Source organism: Micropterus salmoides, unplaced genomic scaffold (assembly GCF_014851395.1).
Source record: "Micropterus salmoides isolate LMB-PRFRI ecotype aquatic unplaced genomic scaffold, ASM1485139v1 Ms_hic_scaffold_15, whole genome shotgun sequence".
NCBI lineage: Eukaryota > Metazoa > Chordata > Actinopteri > Centrarchiformes > Centrarchidae > Micropterus > Micropterus salmoides.
In genome coordinates, this window is record NW_024040596.1 from 33,784,496 (window position 1) to 33,809,750 (window position 25,255).

General features: G+C 40.4%; 1 protein-coding gene across 5 annotated transcripts; it reads right to left on the minus strand.

The window, feature by feature from the left end:
* Window positions 1-30: 30 nt before the first annotated feature.
* LOC119903521 (interleukin-20 receptor subunit alpha-like) lies at window positions 31-19,753 on the minus strand. Of its 5 annotated transcripts, none has more exons than XM_038719759.1 (8): window positions 19,597-19,753; window positions 19,019-19,135; window positions 18,743-18,818; window positions 10,485-10,648; window positions 7,590-7,750; window positions 6,469-6,625; window positions 5,184-5,308; window positions 31-2,361 (listed from the first exon to the last, which is right to left on the minus strand). In XM_038719759.1, the coding sequence occupies exons 2-8, from the start codon at window positions 19,065-19,067 to the stop codon at window positions 1,618-1,620; spliced, it is 1,476 nt and encodes a 491-aa protein (XP_038575687.1). In that variant the 5' UTR covers window positions 19,068-19,135; window positions 19,597-19,753; the 3' UTR covers window positions 31-1,617. The 5 variants fall into 5 exon arrangements, with proteins under 5 accessions (XP_038575687.1, XP_038575686.1, XP_038575684.1 ...); XM_038719758.1 differs by having other exon boundaries at window positions 18,743-18,890; XM_038719756.1 differs by having other exon boundaries at window positions 18,743-18,920.
* Between the last annotated feature and the right edge of the window lie 5,502 nt (window positions 19,754-25,255).

Here is a 25,255-nt window from a genome sequence, read left to right on the forward strand (position 1 = left end):
TCATTAATAATGACACAACAACAATACTAATAGATTTTCGGGAACAGGTTGCTTTAATTTGCAGATCCACTGTTAAAGCAGCTCCATCTATATGGAAGTATGAGGTTGTATATCGGGAATGTATTTAGGTTGAAAAACTGACATATACAATTCAAGTGGTAATATACAACATAAAAAACATAAGGCTTACACATAAAAAATGAAGAGACAGCATACATTCCCAGCTGCTTTTCCCCAAGAAGCGTTTCCCCATCTCGGATAACACGGAAAAAAATATCACAAAAACCTTTAGCTCCTGTTGGGGTCTTGCTGTTAGAGATAATTGACATTTGTACAGCAGTTCGTGAAGGCAGCGTCTCATGAGGCTGTTGGTAGGAAATCACGTGACCTAGCAGAACACAGGGGAGGGAGGCGCAGTACCATTTTAAACTTCAGCTGTCATACTCACACAGAGGATGGTTGTTTGCGGTATTGACTGATATTGTGATATGAATTACAACAAGGAGAATGATCATTATTCTCATTTTCACTGAAAAACATATTTGAATTAATTACGGTGTGATTTTTGTAAGGTTCTGTACCAAACAAAGACGTTTTCTTAAGTCTGTAGAATATGACATGTAGGCCAGGGCATCTCTGCCACACAATATTTAGCCTTTTTAACAGAACAAGAGCACAGATGTAAATAATAAAATGATGGCTGCATTCTATTTATCTGCTTCAGTTTTTTGGGCCCTGGTATTGTGTCATGGCTTACTGGGACTCCTGAATATAAAAGAGCTAATGTCAATGTTATTACACATATTAACACATGTGCCTTTCCTAATATGACAGGCCAACATGTCTGCTGTGAGGAAGAACGATATCTCCCTTAAATGTGGGGTGATGACTTTGGCTTACATGAGGCATCTTTATTTGTTTGGCCTTTCAGGCAGTGCTGTATCATTAAGAGGGATATTTCTGATCTGGTGATTTTACTTTGCATAAGGTGAATGGGCGCACAAATATAGCAGCTTGCAAAAGTAAACAAAACAATGAGGACTGAGGATTTGCAAGAACCACGTGCTCATCACCTACAGTCAGGACTTATAGTGGAGACTGGTAAATACTACAGAAGTTTAATATTGAGGCATGTCAGCATTTTTTCAAACATTAGCAAAATGCTGTTTGTTTCCATTTCATCTTTCAGACTGATGATGCAGATAAATATTTAGCTTTCCTTAACTTTTCTGGCATTGTACTCTGAGATTTGGTAATTCAAAAATGGACTGGTCTTGAAATACACTTTCTTTCTAAATAACTGAATAGAAGTGGTAATAAGCAAAAGACTGGATGATGAGTTAATTGAAGCATTATGCATCTCTGCTGCCTTCAAAAACTGTCAAAATGCAGGTGGCTGCTATGACATTATAGCTGCAGGGGAAATGTGTTGATGTGCTGAGGCCTTGCCTTTCCTTATGAATAAAACAACAAAATCAACCTCCCTAACTTCTGCTAATATTTCAGTTGGACTTTTCCTTTAATAAAAAGCAATGTACCTATTGGGAAGAAATTCATTAATGATACTCATACATCAACATATCATGTGTGTCTTATATATTCCTCCTCCTCCTGTGTCTAATCATCACACCAGTCAGACAAAGTGTCTGCACGTCTGCCTTCAAACCCAGTAAAGTCTTCTTGTGTAGGTAACATTAATGGCACAGATGTTTGATCATCTGACTCAGTTGGAAAGTCTGTGTGGCTCAAAGTCCACTTTAAACCCGTGGGTAGTAAAGGCTCCTGATTGGATGGTTTCAAAAACTCTGTGAGAGAGTCTTCTGTATTCTCCACTTCTTTCTCCTTTTTCTCACACACAGCCAGTGCAGCGAGGGTGACAGAGAACAGATTGATATTGCCTGAGCTGTCACACACCTCCACCTCCTCCTTCCCCTCCTCCTCCTCCTCCACCGTATCTATGACATGCCCCTGGACCACCCCAGGTATGGAAACCTCTGCTCCTTCACCTTTGGCCTCATCTTGATCAAGCGCCACATGTGTGACCTTAACCTCAAACTCTGCGTCCGGTACCTCCGCCTCCATTGTCAAAACAGAGTCCCCCGGTGCACCCGGCCCGCTCTTCCCCGCCACATAAACAGAGTCCCGACAGGAGCTTTCACCTGAGGAAAGCTGTTGAGGTCTATCCATGTAGACATGTGTCCCTTCCTCTTCCCCCTCCCCCTCCGCGTTAGCGCCCCTGGTGGCAGGTTGTGGAAGAGTGGGATTGTTGTGCTTCCTCCGTTTGTCGCTCTCTGAGCTGATGGAGATCGGATCAGGGATTATTCTCTCTGTTGTCAGGATGTTGTCTCGGTACTGAGTCATCTAGAGTGGCAAACAGGGAACAGAGAGACAAAGACAGAGGAGAAAGTAAGTAGTACAGTGCCAACTCAAAGATGCACCATCCCTAAACAGTAAGCTCTCATCTATTCACCCAAATGAAGTCATGGTGCTGGCTGAGGTCTAATGCTGGTTTCACACACGCCATGCCAGTGCTGGGGCAGAGGGAGTGGTTTTTGTGCCAGGTGGAGTGCTGCCGGCGATGCGAAGTGCGCGACCACGTGATAAATCGCAGGCAACGCTTCACTGCGCAAGGTGGATTTTTTTTGTCTTTTGACCGTGAAATTCACATGAGGCTGTGTTACGATCGCCGTTCAGCGTTCAGACTGTCCGGATGTCATCGACGGCTTCTCGGAGAGTTGTGTGCAGAGGACAGGGACATCGTGCAGAGCGGAGGGACAGCTGCTGAGCAACAGGGAGTTCTGGAGGAGACCCGGTGGCGGCGCCGGATCTTCGCGCTGCATTCTGCATTGTTAACCGAGGCGTCTACTGGAGGGAGGAGCTCAGAGTGAACTGCATTTATGAATTAAGATTTTGGAAATAAAACATTGATTTATCTTCACTCGTGCTTCTGCAGTGAGCTACTGTGTTTCCAGCCCTCACTGTTGTAACTGTAGCTGTCCTGTGTGAAGGTATCATTGTCAACAGTGTTGAGAGTAGAGCAATGTATTGCTTTTTGCGGTTACGCAGTAATATAATTTAAAGAATTGGTAATATTATACCCGTTACAATCATGCGTTACAACGCATTTTAACCAGAAATTAATTGGTGTTTTTATTTTTTATTTTTTAATAATTCACCAACACTGAGAAGCTGCTGTCAATCCATCCTGACTGATCCTGCCGAAGTGTCGGGAGAATCAAATAACCAGTGACGTTATGCTGCTGTACCTCGTGCGTAAATGCAACAGTGTCTATCGTAATCGGGATACCAATCATCCTACCCCCACTCCCGCCCCCGCTATTAATCAGAGGGTTAATTTTTATGACAAAGACCTACCCGATCCGTGGATATAACTGCACATCACTAGAACCCACCTATGCAGCACATCTTACTATCAGAATCATGCATCCATTAAACAGCAGTGAAAGTAACTCAAAGTAAAGCAGAAGTAATGTAAAGCATTACAATTCAGAGACAGTAATATTGTAAAATAACTAGTTACTCTCAAATGACTAACTAGTAATTGATAATGTATTACATTTTGAAAGGAACTTGCCCAACACAGATTGTCAAATTGTGTATTTTGGCTGATTTAATTCGATTCTGACTGCAAAACATTCGCAGCTCAGTTTCTCCTGCATTAACATGTGTTTTTCCTAATTCAGATCAGATAACCAGATATAGATCACATGTTTATACTGACCTCCACTAACCTCCATTATATTGTCAAAAACAAATCTTGGGCGTGTTCAAAATTATAGCAGTGTGGAGCTCAATTTGTGAGGTCATGTTCCAGACATTGTTCAGAAGAACAGCTTTGATTAGAAAGTTGACTGGAGAGGGGAAAAGATATAAAGAAATGCAGAATAAAATGGCAACCAAAACCAGAAAGATGTGGAAGAAAACGGAAAACTACTACTCGAATGGAATGAAGAATAGCCTGAATGGCAAAGACTCAGCCAATGATCAGCAGGGAGATCAAAGAAGGTCTAAAATTACCTGTGAGTACTGTAACAATTAGAAGACGCTTATGCGAAGCCAAGCTATCAGCAAGAAGCCCCCGCAAAGTCCCATTGTTGCAAAAACGAAATGTGCTGAAGAGGTTAGAATTTGCCAAAGAACACACTGACTGGCCTAAAGAGAAATGGCGCAACATTTTGTGGACTGATGAAAGCAAGATTGTTGTTTTTGGGTCTAGGGGCTGCAGACAGTTTGTCAGACGACCCCCAAACACTGAATTCAAGCCATAGTACACTGTGAAAACAGTGAAGCACGGTGGCACAAGCATCATGATATGGGGATGTTTCTCATACTACAGTGTTGGGCCTGTTTATCACATACCAGGGATAATGGACCAGTTTGAATACATCAAAATACTTGAAGAGGTCAAGTTGCCTTATACTGAAGAGGAAATGCCCTTGAAATGGTTGTTTCAACAAGACAACAACCCTAAACACACCAGTAAGTGAACATCTTGGTTCCAGACCAACAAGATTAACATTATGGAGTGGCCAGCCCAATCCCCGGACCTTAATCCAATAAAAAACTTGTAGGGTGACATCAAAAATGCTGTATCTGAGGCAAAACCAAGAAATGCTAAGGAATTGTGGAATGTAGTCCAATCGTCCTGGGCTGGAATACCTGTTCACAGTTGCCAGAAGTTGGTTGACTCCATGCAACACAGATGTGAAGCAGTTCTGAGAAACAGTGGTCATACAACTAAATACTAGTTCTGTGATTGACAGGAAAGCTAAATCTTCAAGCATTTTTCAGTTTATACAGTAAATTTTTGAGTTTGTTAAGAAATGTGCAGACACTGCTATTTTTTTGAATAGTCTAATATTTCTTTTTCCTCACTTTCTGTGTAAGTAATGACAAATTGAATGATTTTTTTCCTTCATGTTTTGATTTTGAATAGAATGTGCAGTGTTCCCAATGCATTTGCATGTATAGAAATAAAGGCTTTTTCAAGGATTTGGGCCTTTAGTCACTTTTTTCAACACACTGCTATTGTTTTGAACACAACTGTAACTAAAAATAAGTGAGAAAATGTGTTTGTTTTAAATTGAAAGTGTGACAGAGAGAGAAACATTCATGCCAATAAAGCACACTGAACTGAACTGAGAGAGTGAGAGGTTTCTTACAATTAATGCTCTGTGCAGTTTCTGTTTACAAAGGAGTCCAGTGTAGTAGAGGCAAAACATGGAGGTCATCAGGACACCAACAACTAACATCAGAAGAGCAGCAACTGAACCTACAACAAGAGGGCCTGAAAACACACACACACACACACACACACAATGCATTAGCAAACTGGCATTTTCCTTGCCTGTGACGGTTTTGGTAACTTTCAGTTCCTACCAGTCATGTCCTTTTTAACAGATTTTAGTCCACCTTTTGTTTTAATTTATTTTACCTTTGGCATCATGGTGTTATTTTACTCCAGATAGTTATTGTATGGATCAATGTCCTGCCACATTATACCACACTTTATTCATTCAACTTAAAAAGAGACATCAGGTGCTTTTGGCAGACATCATGGTGCCCTTTATTCACAAAAATAGAGCTCATAATCTTCAAAACCATAACACTGTCACAGCCAGTGAAGACTGACCATTTGTTTTGGGGTGGGCCGGTCAGATTAATAATATCAATGTTTTCCACACATGGACTTTACTCAGGCGGGCCCCCAAGTATGTAAACGGCCGCCCAAATATACTTGGCAACCCATTTTTGTATTTTGTAGAGAAACACAGAGAGAGATGCTATCTGTTCCGTTCTAAGACAAGGACACTGCAGATATTTTACAAGCAGGTTTCGATAGGCTTCCTCATTAACAATCCTCATGCGGTGCACCTGTGGCTGAAAGCAGGACTGCAGGTGGAAATCGTGACTGCAGTGTCATTTAATTTCATAACCTAAGTTACTAGAAAAAGAAATAAACTGTCATTCTGTGGGAAACACTGATCACCTGGTCCCGAGATGGGCTGACCAACCCAATCAGAGGTTACTCAAATTAGTACATTCACTCAAAATTAGCGCTAGGAAGAAAACAGTGACACACAAACATACTTTGGGTTTGTAATTAACTCTACAGTAGAGTATGACAGTATCAGCTGACACACGGCACACAGACTCTACAACATACTCAGATGGAGAGTATATGTAAACTTGTTCTAAACGTGTGCTCTTTAAAACTATTGAGCATTGTTTGTCAGTCGCATACATGAAATGTTACAAATCTGTTACACACGGTGCTGCTTACATTATTTCACCATCTGTACATAAATGTAAGTAGTGAATGTGTGTTTGTGAGTGGGGATGTGTGGTAATGTGGGCTTGTGTGGCTACAGTGCTAGGGCTGAATTTGTGTCCCACTACGCCCCTGGTCGCAGCAGCATAAACATCAGCTCCAAAAGTTCAGCTCACCTCTGCTCCGCTCCACAATGCTAGTGAAGGTGCACTTCCAGTCAGAAGGCATGGTGTTTTTGTTCAGATAAGCTTCTGTGTGCACCTGCACACAGTACTCCATACCATACTGTAGGTTCTCAATTGTTAAATTCCTGTCTTTTGTTTTGAAGGACTCCTGCAGGTCAAATATTGAGAAATAACTTGATTAGAATTATTGCCATTTGAGCCTCACCTGCGACCCCAGCACTACTGTGTGATTAGGTCACAATATTGGATTTAAATCTTGGTTTTCGGCCTGGGCAGTCAGGCAACATCAATGGGATCAAAAAAACCTTTGAACATATGACAAAAAGTTTTCACCTTTCCCTTCCCGTTTACATGGGGAATGTGACCGAAACAGACTAACTGAGGTTGCACATGGCACCGTTTCCATTCCAAAGAGAAGTTCAGAATTTTAGTTTAAACATTTTTTGTCTGAGGCAGAGCTGCTCTGTGTGTAGAAATCATCGTATGGTGTTAAGTTAAAGCTGAAGGAGTGAGTGGATCTGTTATACAAATGGACTCATGGCAGACAATTTGATTTGTCAAAGCAGGAAAAGCACATGTAATTAATACTAATGATGGCTGCATCCAGTTCCAGGGCATGTGCATGTTCACCTCTCACTGACATAGCTTACTGGGAAACTTAATGGAATGGAGCCACATGAATGTTATTATTTAGACCTTGCTTTGACAAGCTGAAACGATGACTGGCAGGAAAAAAGTCTCTTGGCAGGTAGACATCACCTCAGTTAGTAGGTGCAGTATTCAAAATAGCAATCACACTAAGAAGCATTGCAAAAAAACAAACATGACAAGAATTTGAGATGAATAAAATTTTGAACCAAGTCCAATACTATATCATCCAACTTGCTGTAACTCCTTGCCTCTACCTACTCAGGTTTAACCTGACACACACCCGACCAGACTATTTCTTCTTCCAGAGACGCTCTGCTTTTGGAAAATATTTGGTTGACCAGTTGTATCTATATACAGGTTTAGAGGAGTTAAATTAAATGGAACACTTGTCACACACAATACAGTTCAGAATCATCAGAAGAAATGTGTGAATTAACATATTAACCAAATTGATTTCTTACCACTGTTGCGTTATGTTTCCTCCACGAGACTCTGAAATCAGCATCGTATAATTCCTGGATGTCAGGGATTCCTGACTGTCCGTCTGCCTCAGGCAGTGAAATGTTGATTTGAATGCAGTTGCCACATCCAGTCAGTGAGAGTTGTGGAGGACCTATTTTAGCTTTTCACAAGAAGAAAACATGTTCTTTTGAAATCGATTCATGTTCTGCTTCATTCATTGAAGTCTAAAAGCAGTGTTGGAAAGGGTGGGATGTGAAATTAAATCCCAGGCCTTACATCCAAAGTGTATGTTCACTCTGCTGCGGTTTGTTTTCAGTCTTTTTAAATGTTTCAAATGCCAATAAAGCTAATTTGAATTGAATTGAAAATGTTTCAAATCATTTTCAGGATGCATCCAATATTTAGACCCATGGCTCAGTTGAGGTGAAAATGTGAACTAGAGTGAACTGCTTCTTTCCAATGTTTGAGTCCTTTCTAGCCAGCATGTAATTTTTGTATGGTTTTTTGATAATTGTGAAGGCCTGGGTAAGATTCCAGTCCCAGAAGTGTCACGATCCTGCCCTGAGCTTGTCTGTGTTATATTATTTTGGCCATGCCTTCTCGGTGTTTTGATTTTGGTTTCTCTGTGTCTGGGTTTCAGTCCGGTCTGTCTGTGGTCTTTTATCCAGTCTTCTGCTTGTTCTGTGTGGTGGTTCTGTTCTGTCCTGTTATCTCAGTGTCTGCCTTAGTACTTTAGTTTTGTTCCTGTCCCTCATGTGTTAGTTTCCCACCACCATGCTTGGGTTCCGTCTGTTGGTTAGATGTCACTTATGTTCTCTGCCAGTTTTATTAATCTGATTTTGTTCATTCTGCTTTAGTCTCTGTGAGTCCGCATCTGTAAGTTACTTCATATCTGTCTTCTTGTATCTTAGTTCCTAGGTTGTGTCTTTAGTTCTTAGTCCTGTGCCTTAGTTCATGTCTTAAGTGTTTACTCCTGGTCTGTGTACTTCTGTGTTTTGCCCATGTCTGTCCTGAGTTCTGTTCAAGTCTTAGCTTTGGTCTGTGTTCCTTGTTTAGTTGTGATCTGGATTAGTTTGTTATTTTCATTATTCTGATCTGTTTCTTCTTACTTTGATTTGTTTAGTGTTCAGTACTTGTGTGATGTCTGCTCACCTCCAGTATCTGCCTGTCATCCAGTCACTCTGTTTTTTCCTTCTGTCTCTCTGCCTTGTTAACCCTGATCCCAGTCACCTGTGTTGCTTCTGTTTGTCATGCTTGGGATTAATAAACCCTGGAACTCAATCTCAGCTCACAGTGTCATGCGTTTTGGCTCTCTCCTGCTTTGCGCACCCAGTGATCCTGACAAGAAGTACATTGTGGTTAGCTACCACAGCTAATCTGGAGGCTTATTTCTGTCTGTACTTTTAGTCAAACTCGAGCAACTGATGTAAAATTCAAGATTAGTTGGAAAGCTCATCAAGGCTCATGTTGCTTGCCCTGATATACAGTACATATTAGAGCTGCAACTACTAATTAGTTTTGAACTACTAAATTGATCGACAACTACGCTGATAATCAATTAATCTTTTTGAGAGTTAAAAAAAGTCCAAATTCTTTCTTGCCTTTTAAATGTGAATATTCTCTGGTGTCTTTCCTCCTCTTTGACACTAAACTGAATATCTTCTTGAGGACATCATCTTGGCCTTTGGGAAACACTGATCGACATTTTTCAAAATTTTCTGACATTTTATTGACCAAATAACTAATCAACAGATTGATCAACACTGCAATTAGTTGTAGGCCTAGTACATTTACTTTGTTATATTGAAGTCACATTTTGTGAATTATTACAACGGCGTGGTAGGTGCAAAGTAAGCATGACCAAAGTTAAAAAGTTTAAAAATTATAAAATATGATTATTTGCTTGTTTCAAAAGTTGGCTATTTTTCTAAGGTGCCATTTTAAAGTCTGAAATTGAATTCATTAGTATTTAGGTGCAGCCGTGCTTGCAGGTAAAGGCTAATGTCACCATGCTAACAGGCTCACAATAACAATGTTAACAAGGTGTTTAGCAGGTATGATGTTTATCATGTTCATCGTTATTAGCATCCATGGAGCCAGAGTTAACATCAAGACTTCAACTAACAATGTCAGAGTTTTAAGAAATTAAATGAACCCATAAAATGTGTAACAATGATGACACACACCAGCCACAGTTTCCCAGAGCACAAGATAATTAATAATCCAAAGATATTGAATTTACATGACTGAAGACCAGCAGCAGATTCCTACATTTGAAACGAGCGGAGGTTTTTATTTGATAAATTACTATAAACATAATCAGATTAAAATAAAAAATTCATTTTCTGTTGACTGACGGAAAATCTGCAAAAGCAGAATCAAACAAATGCGCATTTCTCTATCCACTAGCATTACTGCAAATTGGATTAGATGCCATAATTAAGAGCAGCAGTCAAAGCTTAGACATTTTCCACTGAGACAAAAACAATGTGGAAAACTGATGGGAATGTGGCATGTTCATACACTCATCTGCTCACAACTCCACACAGATCAGGTGTTTTCATGAGTGAGTAACACGCTTCATGTCCATCTTGATTTCTTTGCTAACTTTGTCACATTTGGCATTTATGGAGATGACGTTTCCACCTCAACCAAGCAAAACAACTTCTTTAATATGCAAATTGATAAATGTGAATAAAGATTGTGGATGGGAACACACCGACTGATGACCGTAGCACTAGCTAACAGTTAGCTTAGCTTTCCAAATTTCTCTAAAACAAGTTGTTTACTATAAATAACCTACACTTTCCCTGGGAGAATTAATAAGATTAACTCTGTTGGTAAGAAATTATTGTCATTAATTAACAACACAAAAGATGCTCATGTTGACGTACTGTCTTCAAAAGGGGTGAAGACGACTTTGCTGGACTCCGGTGACAGGGTTTGGTTGTAGGATGCCTGGACCATCAGGTAATATGTTTTGAAGTGGTGAAGCCTCAGCTTTAATGATGTCTGTGTTACATTATGTGGTAGCGGTTTCCCATTTTTCCCTTTTACCCTGCACAAAAAGAAAGAGAGTTCAAACATTTTCTATAATGCCTTCAGTGTTGTCAGTATGGCAGGAAAATTACAGCTGTCAATAATAACATGAATATTACAGCACGTTCAGTGATGCAGAAAACACGGACGGAATCATGGAATTTGATAATAAAAATGGAATCAACTGTAAAAACAACAACAAAAAGACTTCCTGGCAGTGTGGGCAGAGTCAGAAATTCTGAAAAAGCTATGTCGGGTCAAGCTTGGTAAACATGAGGAGCATTGCCTCCGTCAGACCAAATTATTACGGTGTCTTCAGCAGATGAAGGCTGTCCTGCAGAAGAAATGATCAATAATCAACTATAGTAATAACCTTTTTAATAGGACAATTCACAGTACTATGTTACATGTACTGCAACAATGCATTGATTGTGAATTTTCCTCATAAATAATGCATTGATATTGATTACATTTGTAATATTTTCTTATTGAAGTGTTCATTTTATTCATCCACTACATGATTACACACTCTGATGACAGCATGTAAAACAAAGAATTCAGAAAAATTTAAATGGAAAACATGAAGTTTGTGATTTCAGAGGGCCCAATGAGTCATGGCTTCATTCAAGTGTCCCAGTAAGCCATGTCAGTGAGTGGGCACGCACAATACCAGAGCCCTGGAACTTGCTTACCTAAATGGAATGCAGCCATTGTTATGTTCAAACAGTATGTCAAACTTGTCAGCATACAGTTGCCCATCTACACATGTAGACACAGAGTAACATTAGCAATATTGATTACAGCTGCTTTAGACCTCCCCACAATACGATCAGCTAATACTAGTGTGGCAAGCAAGCAATTCCATCCATCCATCTTCATCCGCTTATCCGGGATCGGGTCGCGGGGAAGAAAGCAATTATCTCTTTCTATTATTTGTGATGTCATTAAAACTGCAATAAGCAATATTTATATAGTAATTCTTATATTATACATAAGGACTATGTGCAATGGGAATGGGGTAACATTAACAGTACTGTAATTCTCCTTATTGCTATTCTAAGCATTTTCGCTTCTGGTTTTCCAGCCACCAAACTCTGCTCTAATAAACCTTGTTATCACACGCAGCACCAACTCTTCTCAGGAAGAAAGCTCTGACAAACCCACTGTACGTTATCTGCCCAGTGTCAAGCGGCAGATATGGTAACCAGCAGGTGAATGTAGTGGAGCATTTGGTAGAGAAGACTCAGATATTTCTCTTGGTGAAAACCAACACAGTGCTAAAAGGAGTGAGTGTTGGACTGACATTCATCAGGCAGCTACAAACACAATTCAAAATGTTGCTGTAACTGCTGGATGTGCAAGTAGATCTGGAATCAGTTTTTAAAGGTGAGAAGAGTCAATGTTGTGTTTTCACAAACATGAAAATGCAGCTTTAGAAACAGCTCACATTTACAGAGTTTAATTTTTAAAGAGGCTCAATCATTTCCAGAAACAGTAGGACATTGTAAGATCTCTGATGTAATTGCTGACGTAATCTGCACTCTGCGCATGCGTTGGCGTCTGTAGCCACCTGTCGGAAGCTCCGTCTTGAACCGGACTCTTATCCAGTTTTAATCCACTTTTTTCGTTACATTTTTTATATCCTTTTATTTAACTTAACTTTATTTAAGTTTTACGTGGGTTAAGGATTTTAGTCATCCGACATGGATTTTAAGATAGATGACCGTAAAAACGCGATCAACGCTACTGATCGCAACAAAGCTCCGGTGACTATGCAAGCCGAGATAACTCTGCCCCTTGAGGACTGCTCACTCCTTAAGAAAGCGAACAAGAAGATTGCTGACCTTATGGAAGACATCCGACGACTTTCAGAGGAACTCAAAGAGAAAGATTCCCTGCTGACTGGCTTTATGGATGTAGCTTGCTAGATTGTTTCTCTTAGCGCAACCGCCAACATCCAGGACACCGTGTTTTGGGACCCTTCTAGTCTTCCCAGGCTTTCATCCTGCTCGACTCCGAAGCATCAGTCAACCTGGGCTGAAGTGGTGGTCCGTGGCTGCAAGAGAGGCTCGGATGGGGCTGCCTCTCCTCCGGACATCGGCCTCTCCAACTGCTATGCAGCCTTGTCTAACGACACTCCGGTCCATCCAGCGGATGCACCTGCGGCTTCGAGTCTCCCTGATACGGATCTCTTTCGGCGCACAGTGCCGGCCGACACTGTTGCATCTCCGCCACCGGCTACATCTCCTGCACTGGGCCGCCGGTCTGCCGCCGGACTTGATCGGCGGCCGTCATCCCGGTCAAAAACCTCCGCTTCCCGACGTAGGATCCTGAAGGAGGCTGTGCTCAGACGCTCCGGAGACCGTCTCTACCCTGCACCGTCGGGTAGCCCTTCTGTCAGGTCTGTTACTGCTACTCCAACACAACACTCGGCAGCTCACACACTCCATCCTCAGTCCGCACGCAGTGTTGAAGCAGATTCTGCTCAGTCCTGCTCTGGATCCCAACAACCAGCATCTCCTCGTCCTCTTTTCTCCCCAACCACACTAATAATTGGTGACTCCATAACCAGAAACCTCCGTTTCTTTAACGCTACCACTCGCTGCTTCCCCGGTGCCACCACGGCTGTCATTTTTAAAAAACTCCAGGACCTGATGCCGTCGCTCCCGTCCTCCATCACAAGAGTGATAGTCCATGTCGGAACAAATGACACAGCTCTTCAGCAGTCTGAGCTGACAAAATTTGATTTTAACCGTCTTCTTAACTTTTTAAAGCAGTGCGGAAATCTATCTATGTTAACTTTTAAGGACACCGAGACCATTTTACACGCCTTCATCTCATCACGCCTGGATTATTGCAACAGCCTTTTCACCTGTTTAACCCAAAAATCTATTGATCGACTCCAGACTGTCCAGAACTTAGCTGCCAGGCTTTTAACCAGAACAAAGAAATATGACCACATTACTCCTATTTTAGCTTCATTACACTGGCTCCCAGTATGTTTTAGAATTGACTTTAAAATTCTATTGATCACTTTTAAAGCTCTTCATGGCCTCTCGCCTTGTTATATTTCTGACCTTTTAGTCCCATACGCACCAGCACGTACCTTGAGATCCTCGGGCAGATGTCTGTTGTCTGTTCCAGAGTCTCGACTGAAAACTAAAGGGGACAGAGCGTTTGCTGTCAGGGCCCCGAGGCTCTGGAACAGCCTGCCCGAGGAAATCAGGTCGGCTGAGTCAGTGAACTCTTTTAAGTCCCTTCTTAAAACATACTTTTATAGGAGAGCCTTTCCCGATCTTATTTGACTTTATTTTATCCCTTTTATTTTATTGTATTTTACTAATTTTATATTAAATTTTTTTGTATTATTCTTTACACTTGTTAAAGCACTTTGTAACTTGTTTTTGAAAAGTGCTCTACAAATAAGGATTATTATTATTATTGTAGTTTTTAGGAAACCTTAGTGAAAGAGGAGTTAACAGTGCATTTGTTTCCTTTTGTCATTTTCTTGTAAAACAGTGGGTTGTATATTGATAAATAAACAACCATGATTTTTGGGGACTTTTCAGTTGTGGTTTAATCCACATTTACTTTAGTGGTCTTTTCAATCAATTTGTTAACAAGATGAAAAACAGAGAGATATCCCCATACTTATCTTTTACAGTTTATTAAGACAGTGAAGAGGTGACTGATGAATTATCATCTGTTCCAAGTTAAATGCAGCAATTAAATCCATAATCAAAGCAGGGAAATATAAAATGAATTGTGAACTATCACAACGAAAAAAGACTAGATTATCTGAAACTGAAAAACACACACACACACACACACACACACACACACACACACCCTCATTGCTTTTTATAAGATAAAATCGTTGGTTCCTTTAAAAGAATCAGCCGGCCTCTCTGTGGTCACAGCTGCATCGCAAACACACCGAGGTGCCACAATAGATGCTAATAGATGGAAACAAACACCACTGTGACACATCGCCTCAGCCACGGCCAAAGACAGCAGAGGTTAAAGAGAGAAAAAGTTCCCCGCAGTCACATATTCAATCAGGACGCTCAGCCACAGATTGTCAGATAGACCATGTACTGAGAGTGAAAATGCAAATAGCGGTTGATCCCATTGTTTCGAGAGGCTGATAAAAACGGACTGATGTAACATGACAAATAAATTCACACTGATAACAAATAAAGTTAGAGATTTCTTTTGTAAAAACAACAACTAAAGTATTTACACCAGCTTTGATTGCTAAATCTAATCTTGATAAAACTGTTTATTGAAGAACTATCAAATGTGTTACAGAGCATGAGCAGTGGAAAGGTACCGGGGCCTGATGGCTTAACAAGATGCTTAATTAATCCTATGGGAAAGGAAAACTACCCCTATCCTTACGATCTGCAGTCATTTCAAACCCCCCCAAGAAAGAACATGGTACCGTGCTATAGTTTTAATGTCATGTGACACCAACATAATGTGCAAGGCCCGGGCAAGGCAGATAGAAACTATCATCCCCATTCTAATCGCTTATGATCAAAATGGTCTGAACAGGGCAGACAAGCATTTCATAACATACACAGGCTGTTATGTTATTATTTTATATGTTAAAAAAAATGCCAGAGACCATGCATTCATGTCACTAGATGCCTAGAGTGGAAATATCTCTTTAATACATTTGGTTTTGGGGAAAACTGTCTTAAATGAATTCAGTTATTTTACACTAAACCAGTTTTCAAAGTCTTGCAGGTCTACACGCCAAGGCAGTCCCATGTCCCCTTTACTATTTTTATTTGCCATCGAACCCTTGGTTATGGCCATCTGTCAATTGTCTGAAGTCACAGGTATAACTATAGATAGGACAGATCCTCATTTGTTGTTGTCGTTTTATTTTTTACAAATTTGGGAACCTTATTATGCACTCTGATGGCTTCTGAAGAGATTTTGTTTTCAGGCTATAAAGTCAGCGCCAGAAAAAAATATCGGCTATTTCTAAATAGATTCAACAAGGAGTAACACCCCCCCCCCAATCCAAACACAGTTTGCTACTGCCCCAGAAGGATTTACTGACATAGGAATTAAAATAACCCCTGATGTTGAAAACATTATACCAATCAATTATGACCCCCTGCTGAAAGACACAGGAGAATCCCTGGGGCAATGGAGTTTAATGCCTCTGATAGGACACATTCATGGTTTCTACATATTTTCCTTTCTCTTTCAGTCCATCCCACTTCCTCTACTGGCCTCCTTTTTGTCCACGCTTAAGAAGAGCTTTACCTACTTTATATGGAACAATAAGCATCCTAGACTGCGGGTCTCCTTTTTACACTGACCATATGAACATGGAGGACTAGTGGTTTAAGGAGATGTCTTGCAGTCTGGCACTAGAAAAACTGACTTACATAGTAAAAGGTAAAGTTAAGGATTTTTATAAAATATAAACGTCTTTCCTTAATTTTATGAACATGAATGTGCAAATGGCTGGGACCAGATAAGCACTGAGGCCACCACCAGTACCATTCCAACAGGGCTTGCTACAGCTAGATCTATGGTTGGGAAGTGGGAAAGAGAATTGGAGGAAGACCAAATTTTACAGTTCTGTTTCTAATTAGCTCAGTTAGTTGTAGGTATGTTTGTGTGTATGTATGCATATATAATTTCCCTGTTTAAGAATCTCTACCAAAAAATGAACTTCCTAATTTTCAAGTGATTAATGATGAACAGCTCTAATGTCTGCGGAATTATGAAGTTCAAACAGGCCCCATTGTCTAGTGCACACTTCCGCCAGCATTCTTACAATATAACAAAATCCAATAGTAATTCTTAGAATACGCAGGAAGTAGCAACGTGCAATCCTCCGCTGTGTAAAAGTACAAAGGCTGGGGGCGTCCTGGAAGCCTCTGCGTTTAAAGTGTTAACCATGAACCACAATGTCCCCGGTTCGGGTCCAGCAGGGGACTTTTGTTGCATGTCATTTCCCATCTCTCTTTCTTATAATTTCCTGTTATGTCTCTATCATAAGTAGGTACAAATGCAAAAGTACTGAAGCAGGATGTGTCCTGAAAACATGGTATAAATATTAGGCATATTTTCTTTAATTAAAATGTATTAATTAAAACTTGGGTTTTGACAAAATAATCTTCGCTTGTTCTACAGCGTTTGACCATGTTACATGGCTCCTCCATCACAAGATTGAAAAAAAAAACAAAAAAAGGTACAGGGTAAATTTATTTGTCACATTACAACAGGAAAAATGAGATGCAGTTTTTAGTACCACACAATTATTATCTATATTTATTATTATTTAATTATTAGAAACTTGTCTCTTAAAAGCAAAATAATGTATAGCTATAGCCTGTCAATGGAAAATAGAAGAATGCTGTGGAACTTCCCAGCCTTACTTTAGAAAAGATGAGCAGTTTCACAAAAAAATCAGCGTGATGTGTTTTCTAGAGAAATATGATGTCATTATCGTATACAGGCTGTCTGACATTATAGAAGGACTGGGATGATACCTTGATGTAATCTAGGCTTTGCTTCACCCCCATATGATTTTTCCAGCTAGCACGTTGTGAAGTGAGTTGATTAGCGCATTGAAATGTTAGCAGTGTTTCCCACAAAATGACAACGTATCTTGGAGGGGAGGGGGTGCAGCTGCTACTGACTATCAGCTATGTAAAGCTGTGTACACTGTACAACCGGTGACATCCTTATTAGCTAGGCTCCTTACATGCTTACTTTTTTGTTTTTTTTGAAGGATGGTGTGTTTCCGACATTGACAGCGTTGTGTTGGACAGATTTGTGCAGATGTGTTCATGATACCAACCATTCAATTCACAGACAGATCTGTTTCTGATTATACGAGAGGAGATGCTGAGCGAATACATGTACTGCGCAACCATTTTACCCGCCACAAATAAATCAATGTATGGGAAACACTGGTTAGAATTTTCTTTTGTTGTCTGTGCCTTGCCCTGATAACTGTTTCTGAAAAGGTTGATAAATATGTTTCATTAAAAAAAGAAGACAAACAAATACAAGCAAGACCTTTGCCTTAATAAAAGTACGTTTGTAATGTACTCTTGATTTGATGACGAATTTGGCCAAATATTCCATGTCCAACTTGACAGTACTGCAGGGGAGAGCGGGGTATGTTGTCACACTTTTCACACTGTCTAGCATTTATTGAGCACCATACATCACAATGGTATAAATATCATACCAAATGAAAGAAGGAAGTCTTAAGTCGCACATATTTTGTACTCATTATATTCACATCTGGCGACCACTTTGTCAGGATTATGTACAGAAGTCACCCCAGTTTCATCAACATTTCGTGTGTCTCCTGGTCCAAACTCATATTTGTGTACATTTTGTCAACATTGTCAATGTTTTCTCTGTTGAAGCTACAGCATTGTGTGCTGCTTTAATAAGTCTGTAAACCAGTCTTTACTGGCGTTCTCGTTTTCTGCCCACACAGGCCTAACTTCAGCTCATGTGCCACAGCAAACCAGTATGCAAACCTGAAAAAAATGTCAGCTGACCTAGTAAAATCTTCCTTCATTCCTGACTTCATTTCCTTCTTTCCTTGAAAAACACATTTCCTCTTGCCAATTCCAAATAAATTAGAGGCTTATTATGCTCCTATCTTTGTTGCCGCAATACAATTTATAACAGCACACTGAATGAATGTATTTTTTCCTGTCGTCAAAGACGGAAAGTGCAGGAATCCTGCAGGGTGTGTGCAGCGCAGAGTAACACGAGCCCTCCCTCTCCGCTTGGTGCAAGCATTCAGGCACCCACCTGTGTGCAAGATGGCTGAAGGAGTCAAATATGATATCCTATTTATTGATTTCTGAGATCCAGCCTCTAGCGTTGGACTTATGACAACTTACACATGTGACAACTTATCCTGCTCTCCCTTACTTTTACTGTGTTTGGGGCTACAGACATGTTGTAGTCTGCACCAAAATAGTTGAGTCCGATACCCTGCCCTGGGATCAAAGAATGAATGCATTATGATTTCTCCAACCCAAAGAGAAACTGGCATCATGCCGTGCGTGGTAGGAAATGAGAGCAGAGACAAGGTGGTGGACAAGGTAATTACCTCCTGATGATCATGTACTGTGTTCCTGGTGGGGTGCCGGGCCCAGGATCCCAACGCAGGACATGGCGGAAGTTGACTGAGTCGACAGAAACATTGACAGGAGCAGGAAGGGAACTGAGCACTGTGTGAACATGTGACGCAATCTGAGCTACAAAGAAAGCACAAGGTACAAAGACACCTGGGAGGACACACCTGAGTAATCAGCTTTGATAACAGTGGGGTACCTGAGGTATTCAAAACTGAATCAACTTCTCAGAGTAAACTTGCTTGACTCACCAGAATCAAACAGGTACAACAGATATAGAACAAGAGGTAAAGAGTTCATCCTTTAGTTGTCATAAAGCACCAGGTAAGGTCGGCATGTCTCCCTCCACAGACTGTATTGTTCCTGTCCTGAAACAGAGAGCATTCCTTTATTCACGTTAACGCTTTTAACTAATGCTATTTTCTTATCTTTTAATGATTATCTAATATACAACTTTTCAAGCTTAAGAAGCTCATATATATGCTAACACTACATATTTTGAGCTGATGTAATAATTATGTCATTTGTCTCTAACGTTACTAACTTATCGTTACAGCGTAATTGACCTAAAGCAGCCCAAGCCACACAGATGAGCACTTTCCTGACGAATGCTTTTATCAACAGTAGAGAGTTTCCAATAACGTTAAATCATAATAAACGTTAACTTTAGGTCATTCTACCGTCACACATATTTATAGGACCTAGTGCCAGGCTGGCTGACAAATTAAGGACATTTCTGACCTTTTAACTCAGTTAGAACCTTAGCGTGTTAGCTAACAGCAAAAAACGAGCCAGTATCTCTCTTCATATTTACTGTTCAGTGACTTACCAACACACAGCAGTTGCGATAGTCGTCTTAAAGTCCGAGAAGGAAAAGCGAAAACAGCCGTTCAGCAGCCCGCAGGTAGAGACGTTGACGCTGTCTGCGCTGGCAACACCGAGCTGACTCACACACCGCTGCTTCCTGTGTCACCTTCAAAGTAAAGGTCTCACAGCTGAACAACTCTTGCGACATCTTCAAGCCAGAGTGAAAGTCCAGGAGTTTAAAGCAGTAAGCGGTGGCATATCTTAATTTTCACGTCATTATGTACACACACATTACGTAGCCTACTATGTTTGACTTTCATAGCTTTCAGGATGTATCACTTTTATTGATTCTTCTTAATCTTCTAGACTCTTACTCTACGATCCATTAAGTAGGGTATTTATGTTGCCTATTTCATCTGATCTCATGATCTGACCTTATCCTTTAGCAGGTCAGCATAAATATCATCTCACAAAAAGGCAAATGAACGTACTACAAACTTGGTCACTATATTAATGATAATACTTTTTAGGTACACCTGGAGCAGTGATGATTGAACAGATGTGAAGGATTAAATAATTACACATTTGGTTTTACATACTGTACATGTTCCAGATTACTGTTATCATGAGACTGATATTTTCCATGCCATTGTTATTTTCAACTTCCTTTGTGAGAGCGTTTACCAAACGTCACTCGCTTATTTTCAGGCTGGCTGTGTAGTTTGCCCACTTAGGGGCCACTAGGGGGCGGTGAAAGAATAGAGAAAAACTCGAGACAGCTATACTATCTCAACGTACCTGTGAGTGAATCAGTGTCTGGCATTACTACAGGGACAAAAGAAACTTCACATAGTAGCAGTTTTCCTTAAGAATATAGTTGATAAATCTATGATTCAGTTAAATGAATTTCTATTTTGTTTAGATTTTAAAATGTGGCAACCTCTGTGGTGTAACATTTTGCTGCTAGTGATTCAGTTCAGAGTTCCAATCTGTTGACTCACCCAACAGACTGCTGTGCTGCCCTGCCCCAGGCTGCCACCCTACTCTGCTTCCATCAGTTAGTTTGTTGGTTTGTTGTCATTTTAAAACTCAGTTTGCTGTTGCTCCTGCATTGCTTTGTGTACATTGATGCAGCTAAGACTGACAATTTGACAAAATGTGAGCCTACTCGGGGTGTCCTTGACTGATCTTCATTATTACCTTTAGGGGCAGCCCGATGAATGCCACCCACCATAGTGGCTGGTAAGAGTGACTGCGTTACAGGCCACTGCCTAATTCTAAGCCCATTTGACAGGTGGGCGGTGCTAATGTCAAACCCTGTTCACAATGCATGTTACTGTTGAGTATAGCAGACCAATAGTGGCCCCACATTAGACAGCTGTGCTGTTTGTTATGAAAATGATTATTCACACCCCAAATGCACTTGTGTCTGAGTACTTTGAAAACTCTAGCTGTATCTGTCAAACACACAAGTGCATGAATGGAAGCTACATTATATTTGTGTCAAGGCTCAGCATGTATCCTCCAGGGGCTCAGGTTCTTGTTTAAGAGGCATTATGTTCCACCACATGCTGTCATGTGGTGAGAGACAGTTTCCATCCGTCACACCTTACATTGATCTCTTCAGGTCAATTACAGTGTGGAAGCTCACTCTAAAAAAGGTCATGCCTCTGGGCATGCTCTCTCCTCACATCTCTGTGCCTGATCATGCTCTGTGCATGTGCACCCAGTGTTCCCACTTTTACCACACTCACACCTTGTATATGCTTTATAGATAAACAGTCCAAACTGTAGACCCGGACTCTGCATCCTTTCTTTATTAACTCTCACCTGACACAAAATAGTGTACTGATCCGACACTCTGAAGCAGTTGCTGCCACGCCTATTGATCCACCCCATACACATTCTCTCGCACACTCACTATTTGGTTTAAATGTGGTTTCTTTTGAAAATTACAGGTATATTGGTGAAGTGACACAAAAACCCAGCATGTAATTCTTTTAAAACCTTTTCTCAGCCTGCCCTTCCTAGCAGCTTGAGTGTGCTGCTCTTTCCTTAATGACATTTGTTCTGCCAAGTAGTTCCATGTGAAGCCTATTTTAACATGTTTTGGGAAGTGGTACATCAGTTAGGTTAATTATTAACATACTCACTTCACTAAGTTTATTGCTGAGATCAGGAAATGCAACAACGAGATGAAATTTTCTGATCTAGTGCCCCTGTAGTTAGGCAAACAAGCATGTTGATATTGGTCAACTGGGCAAAACCCTGAAATGCATATATTTTTTTCATGTCCAATGGCAGTGCTTTTTAAAATCTCACTTCCTACAATGTCTGTGCATGGCAAATGGTTAGATTGGGGAAAGACTGTGGTTATGGCAAACAAACTATGGTATTCTTAGGGTTGCAAACAGCACTCTCCTATGTCAAAGTCACACACCTGGTACAAATATTTAAAACTCTGTATATTTAGGTGTAGAAATGTGTACACACACACAAAACAGGTCAGATCTATAAAAACCCACATGTTAGCTGTGGGTGTTTGTTTATGATACATCTAACATCATATTTCACATAGTGTGCCAGCTACTGAAGGAGGAGAGGGGACCCCAGCCAAACTGCTATTAATGGCTTTGTGAAGATGTGTTAGGAGATACATACTGTATGTACCTGCCCAGATGGAAGAAAGGTAAGTCACCATCTTATTGTGGTCTTTTGTTACAGTGTATAATATTTTTTTTATAGATTCTGATGAAGACCCGAGTGCCTCCAGTGAACAGGTTGAGGTTCGAGGAAGAGAATCTGGAGTGTGCGTCACAGTGCATCAGGTCTGACACGTTCTGCTGGGAAGAAGAATACATTCCTCACCACCAGATTGTCCAACACAGCACACACCCTTACAATGTTGCAGACGTTGTTTGCATTTAAAGCTTACATTGCCTGAAACAGAAACAGCATAATTATCAAACGTTATTAAATGAAGTAATGAAGCCATTCAACCTGCACTGCAGCAGCCTTTAAGTCTCCTCCCCACACAGCTTTGAGACAGTATGAATCAACTGTGGCTTGACCTAGGCTATTTGGCAACCACACAAGTTAGCATCATTTGTGCATCACAAATGATCTGGACATTGACGAGGTCATAAAGTAAAAAATTCTTCCTCCCAAGGTGCCCTTATTGTAACATGTGTGCAGTACATTTGGGAAACCAGACTTTGCTGCAAATCTTTGCTGCATTTTGATATTGGCCTGCAAAGTAAGGAAACCTGACGTATCTATTACAGGAGGCAATTATGCAATCCCACCCCATGGGCATGACTCTGCTCAGGGCAAACTGGGAAATACCTGACATGTTCGCAAGTTCCCGCTGAAACAACCACAATGTTGTCAATACCCGAGATGGCATGGTTTCAACGTGGGGCCTAGTTCAGCACACACTTCCAAGAGAACAGCTCTCGGAAATAGAAAGCGGGACATTATTTGAAAGAATCCAGAATTTCTCTTTTGTTTAGATTTTAAATGTGGCAACATCTGTGGTGTTAAATTTTGCTGCTAGTGATTCATTTCAGAACATAATTCCAAGAGAACAGCTCTTGGAAATAGAAAGAGACACATTGGCCAGTCATCATCAGGGGCCACAAAATCATTACAGTTCTTGTTTAAATTGCACAATAGAAATATTCTCCAGCAACGCCAAAGCAGACTGAATCTCACTATCCACACTCAGTCTCATGGACTTTGAGGCACATGCCTGGTAAGTTAGTTAGGGCTATAGGACTGTCCCACTTTAAAATCATCAAGTGCATGAGGGGCTATCTCGCAGACTTGTTCTGCTCTTTATACACACTCTTCATAAGTCCAACTAAGTGCAGACTTATGCCATGTTTCGACCAAAGGCCTAACTAAAAGATTCCTTCAGCCCACTGTTGTGTGCGTTTCCACTGTGGTCTAAAGACTTGAGAAGAAATTAACTAGCTGATGTAGGCTGTAGGCCTTCAGGCATCATTATTTGTAACCACTATCCATGAGAAAAATCTATAAAAGAACATCAGATTTGATTGGAATATAATGAAAAACTACAGGCTTGACCATTAAAGCAGCTTTTTGTGTAGGAGTATAATGAAGAGACACAGGATAAAGTTTGTTACAAATTTAATAACAAACTGGATAAAACCATAAAGTTCTTCAAATAACTTCAGCACATAAAAAGAAACAAAAATAAAATTGCGACAGTTTGGAAGGTTATTAAAACATTTCCAGCCGAAAAGCTTGTTTTGGGGAGGAGGAGACAGACTTCAGCTCTGTGTAAAAACTTTCTGACTGATGAAAACTTAAAACAACAACTATCTACCACCCACTATTTAGCATAGCTCCATCAGCTGTTGGCTGTAAACACACCGCTGCACACTGGCTGCTAATTCCAAGCAACACATTTAATGCCAATCTCAGTTGACAGCGGCGAGACATGTGTGCTACATATGTGACTGCTGATTGTGACAAAACAACTATTTTGAAATGACGCATTATTAAAGTTGTGAAACACTGCAGTTTGGTTGGGTTTAGGCAACAAAACTACTTGGTTAAAGGTAGGAACACATCCTGGTTTGGGTAAAAAAAAAACTACATATGTCAGTTAACAACGTCAAGAGAGAGCTTCCCCCAGTGCGTTGAACTATTCAATTAAATTCAATTAAATATTTTATTTATTTATTTATATATAATAATAATAATAATAATAATAATAATAATAATAATAATAATAATAATAATAATAATATAGTTTTATATATATATATATATACAAAAACAGTTATCTCACAGCGCTTTTCATAAAAGAGCAGGTCTAGACCGTACTCTATGATGTTATTTACAGAAACCCAACAGTTCCCACCAAGAGCAGCACTAGGTGACAGAGGCAAGGAGGGGTGAAGGACAGAGAGGGAGAGAGAGAGTGAAAGAGAGGAACAGAGAGAAAAAGAGAGGGATGGAAGGAGAGAGAGGGGAGGGAGGCAGCCTACACAATACACACACACAGAGGTACAGACAGTAAAGGTGATGTTACTATATGACTAAATGAAAAATGGTATAGATATGTATAGTAGTGTTAATGATAAAAATTGTAATGTTAATGATTATAATAACAATAATAACAATAAGACTAGCAACAATAGTCGTTGCAGCAGAGGGTGTCAAGCAGGAACACGGGGGCAGCAGGTGACCCGCAACCACAGATCCAGACTCCACAGCTCCAGAGCCAGAAAACCTGCAGGAAGTGATAGGAGAGAGGATCCACCCCTCCCAGTCATATTAATACTCACATTCCTCGAGGCACAGGCCGAGGAGGTGGAGTTGCAGCTATCTTCGACTCTAGCCTATTAATCAGCTCTAAACCTAAACTAAATTATAACTCATTTGAAAGCCTTGTTCTTGGTCTTTCGCACCCAAGTTGGAAATCACTGCAACCAATTATTTTTGTTATAGTGTACCAAGCACCAGGTCTGTACTCTGAATTCTTATCTGAATTTGCAGAGTTTTTGTCAACTTTAGTCCTTAAAACGGACAAAGTTATTATTGTAGGGGATTTTAATATTCATGTGGACGTTGAGAATGACAGCTTCAGTACTGCGTTTATCTCTCTGTTAGATTCCATTGGCTTCTCTCAAAGTGTTCATGAACCGACT

What these genes read in the sequence shown, in the direction of transcription:
- LOC119903521 (XM_038719756.1), bottom strand. Translation starts at nt 19,067, where the DNA reads ATGAACTCTTTACCTCTTGTTCTATATCTGTTGTACCTGTTTGATTCT. An exon ending in CAGTACATGATCATCAGGAG is followed by an intron (nt 10,649 to 18,742) that starts GTAATTACCTTG and finishes CTTTTTGTGCAG; the next exon opens with GGTAAAAGGGAAAAATGGGA. An exon ending in AACTGCACAGAGCATTAATT is followed by an intron (nt 2,362 to 5,183) that starts GTAAGAAACCTC and finishes TTGCCACTCTAG; the next exon opens with ATGACTCAGTACCGAGACAA.